Below are 10627 nucleotides of genomic sequence, written 5' to 3'. Positions count from 1 at the left end.
TGAGAACTAAAATTAAATTTGAACTGTACTTGGTGGGTCATTAGTAAATTAGTAATTAGGTATTATCATGTAAAATTAATATTTTGGTAAAATTTTTGTTTAGGTTTTGACTGATGATGGCTAAAATGTGGATGACTATTTTTTCTGTTTTGTTTTTGCTTTCACTTCCTTACCATGCACTTTTCATGAAATGATGAGTTGTTCCGTTCTGGTTTGTATTATGTATGTTTTGTGTGGGTGAGGACCCCAGGAAGAATAGCCAATGCTCATGCTAGTGCTAATGGGGATCCTAATAAAAACTAAACTAACTAATCTGTAGTCATTTTGAAGTGTTTTTGAATCTCATGTAAGCTGCTGAGTCCAGCCCAGAAAAACAAAAGCCAAATTCATCACTGTAACAACCACAGCTTTTTTGTTTTTACACAACACAGAAAGAAGACTTAAGGATTTAATTAGTGAGCTTTAGAGCTGCCGGTGTGTGGAGTTTGCTTCCTTGGACAAATAAGAGAGGTATTGATCTTCAGATTTAACTCTGGACAGGAGAGCGTGGGGTACTTTCACTTTATGGAAACAAGAGTCACCTCTCATGTCGGGGAACTTAACAAAGGAAGTGTAGTGCAGCCATTTGCAGCTAAACACCACAAAGTGTCAACAGTTCTACTTCTCTCTTCTGTGTGGCGTTGAAGTATTGACTCTCGCAGGTCATGGCTCACAGACAGTGCATGTGGTCTCTGAAGTTTCATGGGACATTTCAGAGAACTTGTGGTTTGTGCTGCAGAACGTGCATGCAGAGTCAAGAAGCAAAACGGATGTAGACCTGCTATAAACCTGAGAAATAGTTTACCTTGTCAAACTCCTCTCCTGTCTCCCACAAACCAAACACCTTCTGTTCGTCAGTGGCTGCTGTGGTCTGAGCAGGAAACTGAAGACAGAGGGAAGCAGAAGTTAGAGAAGCATTTCAACAGGTTATCAGTTCATATCTCTAGTTCGCTGTATAACAAAGTGTGTGTATAAGAAAAGTATAAAGCATGCTTGTTCTTTAAAACCTTGATTCAAACCATTTTATGCAACATTTAGGAATTGACAGCAATGCTTACTATTCTCTCAGACACTTAATGTATAGGACTGACACTTTCTGGCTGATTTGTCAATATGCTATCTGTTTGGGAAACTTCTGAAGCAATTGGAAACAGGACTCAGAGAGACACGAAGAGCGCTGGAGCTTTGATGGCAAACACTGACGGTTTATTTGGAGCTTCGGCCGGAGAATTCACAAGACATGTCACGGGCCACGAGTTGACACAGGTTGAGATGCCAAATCAATTCTGAGGGTTCTCCTCTCTGGTAGGGGGCTTTAGCTAGTTTGCTGATGGTAATCAACATTCTTCAATAGATAGACTAAACAGCTGAGGGACACTGAATCACATTTGTTGTTGCTTATGGCTCGGGGTCATCTACACCCCGAGAAGGATGTGTTCCAGGTGTCCCACAACAATAACTATCTCTGACCGAGAGTTGCCCGGTCATAAACTGGTAACAACAACAACTAAATGCCAGGGCAGCCCCTCCTTAAGGGAGATAACGGCTGCCCGAGGGTGGGCATCTGCATCCGAGGAAGAAGGAGGAGATGCAGGGCAAATGATTCCCTGACACTATTGTATGACCAAATCATAATTTGTCAGACAACAGCTAGTTTTACTTTTCTAAGTGGTTAAAGTCCCCTACGTGTACCTAGAAAGACAAAGTAAACTTAACTCATGTGCATTTCTTTTTAAAGAGGAATAGTTTCGGCGAAAACTAAAAGGTACCATGGGGTCAGATTAGGATTTTCCAAAGGGGGGTTCGTTTAGCATGAAACACTTGAAATAACTAAAGGATAAGTTAAAAAATAAAGTAGAAAGAAAGTGAGGTCATAGAAAACTATTTCTGCTAAAAAGTTAGCAATGATTGAGTCAGAACTAAACATTTCAGACGTGTGTATCTCACACTGCACTGAAGCTTTTATTCATTTACCTTTGTTATTCACGTTTTATTATCTCTGCTTGTAAATGAGTGTTTTTAAATGACATTTTATAATATGTTTCTTAATGCTCTTAATGTCATTTCATGTTTGTAAAGCACTTTGAAATGCCTTGTGTTGCCTAAGGAAAGAAGCGCTCCTAAAATGTATTATTTTCCGGGCTGTAGGTCTCATGCTTTAGTCGTGACAAGTGTGCTCTTGCAAAGCCTAAGACTGGCAGTTTGCAGGTTGGGTCTGGATTGTTTAATGATGGTTTATTGACGCATATGTTTGCAGATTAGCGCAGAACAGGTTGGGTGGCTGTGGCATGGTTTACCTGTCCGACACTACTCCATGGGCTCTGAATGAAAACATACCAGGAACTCAATGTGTTTGGGCTAGTAAATACTTAGATAAAGTATAATAAAATAAAAATATAATAATACGATTTTAAATGTAAAAGAATAAAACAATTAAATAGGCTGTTTTGAGTTGAGTCTGAAAACATTTCCTTTGGTAGACCGTCTGTTCATTTGTTCTATTGACAATATGCCGAAGCTAAAACATGGCGAACACTGCTGCGACCAGGAGGACAAACACTGAGGAGGATTATCGTGCAGACTCAAAACTGATCTGTGAACTGTCAGACATCTCAAACAGCAATGCTGTGATGTAGAAGGGTGAGTCAGCTGATTGCGGATCTGCCTCCGTTTGTAAACAACTAAACGGCTAAGTCCCTCACTGAGCAGTAATGAGCTTTGCTTTGGGACCAATAACCTGTTGCATAACAAAGACGGCATCGGGCCAGTCCCTCCCTACGGTGGTTAGAATCCTCCACATGAAGGGCTCAGATTGGATAAGAGCTAAGCTGGGACAGGGCTGGTCCTGGCAGGAGATCTGGCTGCTTATGAAACACGCCCTGCAAACGCCACACACAGTAAAAACAGCTACAAAAACAGGGTGAGCAGATGACATCCTTCTATATGAAGCCTACACACTGCTCCCCCAGTCCCACACAGAGAGACCCACACACTGAGGTATCAGGTGGCTGCTGGAAGCTGAGTGGAACCTGAGAAGCAGCCCTGCGTTGCTTCAGTGCCTCAACACAAGAAAACGACCGTTAATGTCGTTATTCTGTTTGAGAAAACTGATAGCTGCATTGAAGCTGAGAAAGCCCCTTATTCAGCACGCAGGCAGTCCTTACTGGACAGAAGAGTAGCAGCAGCTCTCAGTACAACACAAAGGTGGAGGAATCTCAGCACTTCTAAAGCTGACGTGCAGAGGAACACTCGGGCCTTTGACATGAGTCAAAATTAACAGAAAGATAATGAATTCACTTTCACTGCCAATTCATCTTCGGTAGATAAACAAAAGATACTTATATTATAAAGTTATACTATACGGTTATATTATAAAGTGAATTCATTTTCGTCCAATCATCTAATGGGTTTATCACTAATGACTTGACACAATTTTTAAGTTTGAAGATAGAAAGTACATTTTATGTGAAGTGTATTCATTTTAGCACGCGTGTATGAAATATGTTGTGATATCATATGTTAATGTTGTCATTGAAATTGTATATGCTGTATTTTGTGTTGAGCTGCTCAGGGACTGCAGATGGAAATGAGCAAACTGCTATAATCTGGTAAAAGCATCTTATCTCTTTGAGATGTATGCCCTTTTTGTACGTGGTCCCTGACAACTAAAACATTTCACTAAACTAATGAGCAAGGGTCGATCTGGAAAGAAAAGGTGCTGCCATCGAAGTTGAAAGCAATATAACTGATGTTTTGACCCATGAGGATCCTTCAAGCTGGATTTCTAGATTCATATTTCCTCAATTTGCTCACATTAGTGCAGCAGCCCCTTGCAGTGTTTTCACAGACAGTTTGTCTATACACTGACACTGAAGAGTATGCACAGGGAACACATATTGAGAACAATGAAAAGGAGCCTCCAGCGTGAATGACTTGGAGTTTTAGATCCAAAAGTGTAAATCCTGAGTTGCGACAGTAGAGATCCTGGCTGAATACTCACAGGCACCATTATCTGTTTGCACTGGCAGAGCAGTATGGCGTCCTGCAGCATGTGGTCCGAGATGGAGGGGTAGATGCTGTGTCCCGACGGCATGGAGGCGATGTGGAGGCCAAACAGCCTCTTGAATTCATTCAGTGTCAGTACAAAATGCTTCTTGAAAGTCTTTTTCACAAAGTCCTTCAGCTCCACAGACGGCGCGTTGGCCGGACTCCCCGTGATACCATTAGTGTGGTCGAAGGCGGAGGCGCTGGGGTAGCCGTTCACAGAGCCGTTGATGGCGGAGGAGGAAGAGGAGGTGTCCATGGGTTCGTCTTCCCTGTCGCTGACCGGTTCCTGTTTGACCTGTATGCTGCTTTCTGAGCGTCTCGTGTCCAGGTCCTTCTGCATGGACGACTTGTTTCCCTGAGCGCGGTCCTGAGCATTCTTCAGACGCTGCTCCCCGGTCACATGGACGGGATCTGGAGAATAACGGAACGTCAGGAGGTAAGATCATTTGTGCAGAATGGGTCATTTCTTATGTGTCTACAGGGGTTAGAACAATGACTGAGCACACACCAGGCTGAGGGGAGTTCTTTGGCATGAAGTCTTCCTTGGAGAAGTTGAACACTTTTTCCAGCCTTAGAAGGGAAGGACGAGAGATTGGTACAAATTAAACAGAGTCCACAACTCATCAAGAACAACTTTCAATGCATACTGATGTTTGCTCAGCTTGTTTCTCAGGTAATTAAAATCTACCTGACGAGGACCTTATATATCCTCATAAAATCCTTATATTATTAAGTATAAAGTTCAAAAAACAAACTTTCAATCAATGTCAACCACATGATAATACAAAGCTTTTCAAATAGAGAGATGTTTAAATTAAAGGATTTCTCAATGTTTCAAAAGTGTTGCTAACATTTGTAATCATTTAAGTCCACAACACAACAGAATATAACATGGGTGTATCTTGTTTTTTAAACGATGCCTTTAATGTCCTGATTCACACGGTTATTTGAGTGAGACCTACTTGCTCTGGATGCCGAGCCACAGCATGTGTTGCCTGTGGGCAATGTCTGTGTGTTTCTTCACAAATTCTACATCGGTGGGCAGCAGGAACTCCCAGCCGCGGTTAACTCGAGGAACAGCCACATGCTCCAGGAACTCCTTCACATCCTCCGGAGGAAGCTGACAGAAGGAGGAGGAACAACTTGTTAGTTCTGTTTACCTGAATCAGGGGAAAAGCTGCAGCCTCAAGGTTTCATTAAGCAATGCGCTCAGAGACGCTCAAGTGGAGTAACTCACAATAATGCAAACGTTCCCTTCCTCACGTTATTTGAGGAGGCGTGTCCTTTTATTCAGCGCCTGTGCTATTTCTGTGATTAACTGTCGTATCAGAAGGATTTATTAGCAATATATGAAACCAATTCAGTCCGGGTTCCTTTTAATAGAAAGTCAAACAGAAAAAAGGCATCACACTTCCACTAACAACTTCCCTGCAAACATGTTGAGCACCCAAGAGACTCATTTACCCTGAAAGCAGCCTGTGGGGCAGTGAATATGTTAAGGCTGAGCGCCTCCAAAAACAATTAGTTTTTCCCTACTAACTTGCAATTTTTAAACATTTTCATGAAGGTCAAATTGCAAACAATGATTGCAAACAAGCGTCTTTGAGCACCAGCAAAAGCGCTATATAAAAACACCATGTATTATTATTATTACAAACTGAATCATAGTTACATTTGAAAGAAAATGCTGACTGTTGGACATTCAGTCATGTTGGGATTACTGTCTTACTTTGATGATGGATGCAATCTCCTTTCTCAACACAGAGCGCTCCAGAGTGAACCTCCACATCTATAAAAGAAACAACGGATGACTTTTAAATCATGTGCTGCAAACAAAACACACCAGGCCCGCACTGATATTGCTTTCATTTTGCTAACTCAAAAGAATGGACCAAAGTCATTGACAGCAGCTCACCACAAAGTCCCGGCCCCGACAGAGCACCTCGGCAGGGACCCCGCTGTGAGGACTGCAGGTGTTTTTAGGATACAGGACATCACTGCAGAGAAGACAAACAAACAGAGACATCAGTGCCAGGTTTATAAATCCTCTCAATGTCGGCTGCAAAACTCATTCTGAACACGTTTATCGGTTTTAAAACTTTTAGTGACATTTCCTCTCACCTCTTGACCACCCAGTTGCCCTGCACCAGCAGCGCCACCTGCTGGATGCAGCGCAGCGCCGCCGTCGAGTCCGTGCCGGAGGCGAGCAGGCCCATCAGGTTAGCAAACGGCATCACTTTAACTAAAGAGCAGAGGAGACAGGGGAGGAAATATGAAACATGACTGCAAGAGGAAGGAAAACCAAAGTGAATGTTGGTTGTGTGAAAACATGATGAAGTTCATGGTTATGAGAAATGTACTGAGCAAAAGGTATGACTGGTTTGGAAATCATTTCACATACACTGGAAATTCATATAAAATGCTTTTTTGCCCCCTTGTGGCACATAGAAAACTACATGGGAACCGTGGACCTCTTTCAAATTAAGCGACTCGCAAAATATACTGGTATTGACAATAAGTAAATATCGGGTTGATATAAAACACCCATGAAAACATCATGTTAGCAGATGACATTGTTTTTGTTTAAATGTGTTGGTTGTGTCCAACTTATGTAAAGTGCTGAAACTGAGTTGATCAGATCAGAAACAACTTCAGACCACTCGTAAAAGAAAACCATTGTTTCGGTGATAACGGAAGGGAAGTGGAACTACTAGTCACGACTGGCATTCTATCGAAACAATGAATGGCCATTATGGTGGGTCCAGGGGCAAACCAGGGACTAACGTTTATATTGAAACAACTGCCAATTACAGACTAAGGGGACGCACGATGAAAGAATTTTCAGACGTCAGTAAAAGACAACTAACTGAACAACTAAGATGGTGGCTGCTGAGGTCGGATTGTAACCATTAGAAATAGTTTTCACAGGACAGAAGATACATTACCCTTAATTATTGACGGAACCGTACGAAATTAAACTAAAAAACGTCCCTCAGTCCGATCCGTTGAGGATTACGGCCCGGATAACGTCTCCTTTTTGACATTCAGTTAGGGGGTTGGGTAGTAGATTCTGCAAAGAATAGTGTATTATGAGTCTCTAAAAACTGCAAAGGGGAGACAGAGAGAGCACTTAACAGTCACACTTCGGACAACCAGGGTCCGTTACACGACGGAGGTACACGAGTCGAGGCGGAGACGGCGAGACCTCTCGTCCAGTTTCTGAGACTACTTCTAGTNATCGCTCATTCGTTTTCTATAAGGCTCGTGTAATCTGTTGTCATTTTGAAGTGTTTTTGAATCTCATGTAAGCTGCTGAGTCCAGCCCAGAAAAACAAAAGCCATTTTGTTTTTCTGGGCTGGACTCAGCAGCTTACATGAGATTCAAAAACACTTCAAAATGACAACAGATTACACGAGCCTTATAGAAAACGAATGAGCGATTTAGGTGTTTGGTGTGTTTGTTATCACCGGACAGAGGCTAGCAGTTTGCCCTGTTGGGCTCTTTGTGCTAAGCTAATCTTCTTCTCTGAGATGTATTGATCTCATTATCTGTCTCTTAGAAAGTAAATAAGTGTAATTCCTAAAATGCTGAAATCTTTCCCTTTTTATTAAATCTTTCTTTCTTCCTGCAGCAACGCCGCCTGCTGTATGAACTGTTCAACAAGAACTACCGCATCAGGAGGACTATGATTCAAGCCAAACTCACACAGGAGTTAGGAGAGGCCTGTAAGGCGGACGTCGACCGGATGCTAAATGTGAGTAATCACTGAATAGATTAGGGGTGCAACAACTAATCGACTTAATCGATTAAAATCGATGACCAAATTAGTTGCCAACTAATTCAGTCGTCAATTCGTTGGTGACGTCATCACGTGTGTTTTACGCGCCGTTAAGCTCCAACGTTATTGGTCTTTTTATCGGTACTGGAGACATTTAAAAAATATATGTGATGTATTATTGCTACAAAAACATTATATCGCAGTCTTAGTGTCGCCAAGTCGTTTCTAACATGCAAAAAGACAAACAAATGCGTCTATGATGTATTTTGGATCAGACGAGATCTCTCTCCCCCGCTCTGTGCGAGGGGGCGGGGCAGTTTACACACACTGCGGAGAGAAGGCGCTCCGAGGTGTGGTCAAACTTTACCCGTCTCGATGTGGACAATGCTCGTTGCCAAAAGTGCAATAAGAGTTTAGCATGTAAGGGCGGTAACACGAGCAATTTGTCTAAACATTTAGAAAAAGTGCACCACATTCAGACGGAGGAATGCACCGGGTTCCACTGTCTTTCTAGTAGCGCTGTAGCCCCCCCCCATCCACGAGTAACGTTTCCACGTCAGCAACACACGGAGTTAACTCAATTATACAAACATGCTTTAATGATTAGAGTTAACTGAGTTATTTATTTTGTTAAAGTTTCAACTATTCTGTTTACAGTTCTGTCATCACATTATTTAATACGATTTGTTAAAACACTGTTGTTTCTTTTGATGTGAAATATTATTTATTTAATTTAAATAAAAAGCAATGTTAATTTTGTTCTGGTAGTTAATTTAATAATATATGTATTTGTGAATCAAGTATTCATCTTTATTGTCTTCATTGTTAGTTTCCACATGCCTAAAACAACCTCAAGCTAAATCTAAAAGTTGATGGATAAATAAGAGCGTTTGAGAAATTGTGCAAGGCATACAGTAATAGTCCGAATAGTCGATTAATCGTTTCATTAATCGATTATCAAATGAGTCGTTTGTTGCAGCCCTAGAATAGATTACTTTTTAACCCCTATGCATCACTGGGGACAATTTTTGATTTTCATTTGTAGCCTTGTTAATGCATATGGAATACATTTTAACAAGGGTGGACGTTTTCTCTTTTTCTAATTTTGGAAGTTCAACCTCAGCTCCTTTTTTAATAAGTCAATAGTAAACTGTGCAGCTAAAATACAATTACTCAGACCCTTAAGGACAAGAATATCCTAACTGACATTATATCACAGAGCTTACGTCTCTTGTTCTTCACTGATGGTACCTGTCTGTGGTTCCAGGAGTGCTGCATCAGCCATGCGGGGATGTGGTACCTCAAGGGAACGGTTCCGTCCTGACACTGAGAGCCTGCAGTCCCCTGTCAGCCAATCAAATCCTCTCCAGGTTGTCTAGTGGGAGGGCAGCCAGAGAGACGAGAGCCAATCACAATCATAGCTCGCCCTGCTCTGAGGGCGTGCGAGTGGAGGACAAAAAGACGGCGGCCGTCTGCTCAGAACATGAAGGTTATTTCATTTCAACTGAAGCATTTCTGACTGACACAAGCAATCTGATGCAGCGCGAAGGAAAGGAACTCACAAGAGCTGAGTGTCTGAGGGGGATATATGGCTATATAAGGAATATATAAGGTTTATCGGTAGATTTTTCGATTTGTTGGACCTCATGTTTGATTATTTTTGAATTAAACTTTTAAAGATCATTTTACAATTGAAAGCGAAGGGGATCAGAGTGCTTTCATTTATCTCCTGATTTCTGTATTTTGCTCGAGAAAACACAATATACTTTCTCATATCATCAAAAAGAAAATGTTCAAGCCCTCGAGGGAAGAAAACGTTTCTACTTTTCAACTATTAACTTAGAACATTATCTCTAATAGGAGTATGGTATTTAATTAAGGTATTCCAAGTAAACATGTGAAGGCACTTAAAGAAACTGTGCCAAATTCAGGAGTCCTGAAACAATAAGTGAAAAGAAAATGATGCAGAAACAAGCAAAAAGTCACAATGTTATTATGCATAATATGATACAGCAGAAATCACGGAGCTGGAAACTTCCGCATGAAATGTGGCTTTCCCACATGTCTGTATTATGCAGTGGAATGTGTACTGAACAATAAAATCTGAGAAAGTGGATTCAATGGGTGATGATGAGGTTTGTTTTTGGTTGAATGTGCAGAGTTTGGTTTTCCTTTTGATGAGGGACTGATTTGATGACGGCCAATAAGGATGCCATTTTGAAAAACAAAATTCGGGAATGTTGATCAGATTGAACCCATTTGTATGAACAAAGTGCAAGGGATGTGACGATACTGGCTCGTGGTTCGGTTCAAATACTGGACCGCCATTTTTGGAGTGATGTGGGAGTTGTTGTTGCTATGGATACACTGGTGTATCGCCGTGTGCTGCTATCTTGAGCCTCATCTAAAGTGCCTCGCAAGACGAACTCCCACCCATTCATTCAGAGAGGAACAGGAACAATGATGCTTTTAAACTTCCTAAGAGAGGAAATGTAGGACATCATCAGATAACGACCGCTGTATTCTTTTTTTATTAGTTTGTTACTTCAATAAACGCTGTTAATGTCAACGGGTGATGTTTTCTTTTGTCATTATTAGTTATTATTGATATGTTAAGGGTTAGTAACCTTTACATGTCAGACCTTTAATTGGTGAGCTTTTTTTGTTCACATGAACTACTTTTTGTCAAACAAAAGCTTGATTTTCATCATTGTCCATTTCATTACAAAGCTTTAATATTTATATTTGCACTCTTAATGTTC

General features: G+C 41.2%; 1 protein-coding gene and 1 long non-coding RNA gene across 2 annotated transcripts; one reads left to right on the top strand and one right to left on the bottom strand.

Annotated features, from left to right (window-relative positions):
- Nucleotides 1-367: 367 nt before the first annotated feature.
- On the bottom strand, nt 368-6763 carry LOC104965409 (DNA-directed RNA polymerase III subunit RPC5-like). The gene is made up of 8 exons (XM_010794363.1): nt 6694-6763; nt 6208-6328; nt 6002-6083; nt 5816-5875; nt 5049-5206; nt 4595-4656; nt 4040-4497; nt 368-922 (listed from the first exon to the last, which is right to left on the bottom strand). The coding sequence occupies exons 1-8, from the start codon at nt 6761-6763 to the stop codon at nt 821-823; spliced, it is 1113 nt and encodes a 370-aa protein (XP_010792665.1). The 3' UTR covers nt 368-820.
- A 957-nt stretch (nt 6764-7720) lies between these two features.
- LOC104964966 (uncharacterized) lies at nt 7721-10434 on the top strand. Its single transcript, XR_800488.1, has 2 exons — nt 7721-7841; nt 9133-10434. It is a non-coding gene; the product is annotated as an uncharacterized lncRNA (long non-coding RNA).
- The last annotated feature ends 193 nt before the right edge of the window (nt 10435-10627 follow it).

The sequence above is a fragment of the Notothenia coriiceps genome, unplaced genomic scaffold (genome assembly GCF_000735185.1).
Source record: "Notothenia coriiceps isolate Sejong01 unplaced genomic scaffold, NC01 NC01_scaffold00037244, whole genome shotgun sequence".
NCBI classification, from domain to species: Eukaryota; Metazoa; Chordata; class Actinopteri; order Perciformes; family Nototheniidae; genus Notothenia; species Notothenia coriiceps.
This window is presented reverse-complemented; position numbering and strand designations above follow the sequence as displayed.

Bases quoted from the DNA above. Each gene is read 5' to 3' on its own strand.
- LOC104965409 (XM_010794363.1), bottom strand. From the start codon at position 6,763: ATGGTTTTCTTTTACGAGTGGTCTGAAGTTGTTTCTGATCTGATCAAC. The intron at 6,329-6,693 runs GTTGGACACAAC...TCTGCTCTTTAG, and splicing joins AGTTTCAGCACTTTACATAA to TTAAAGTGATGCCGTTTGCT. The intron at 5,207-5,815 runs GTAAGACAGTAA...TCCTTCTGTCAG, and splicing joins AGATTGCATCCATCATCAAA to CTTCCTCCGGAGGATGTGAA.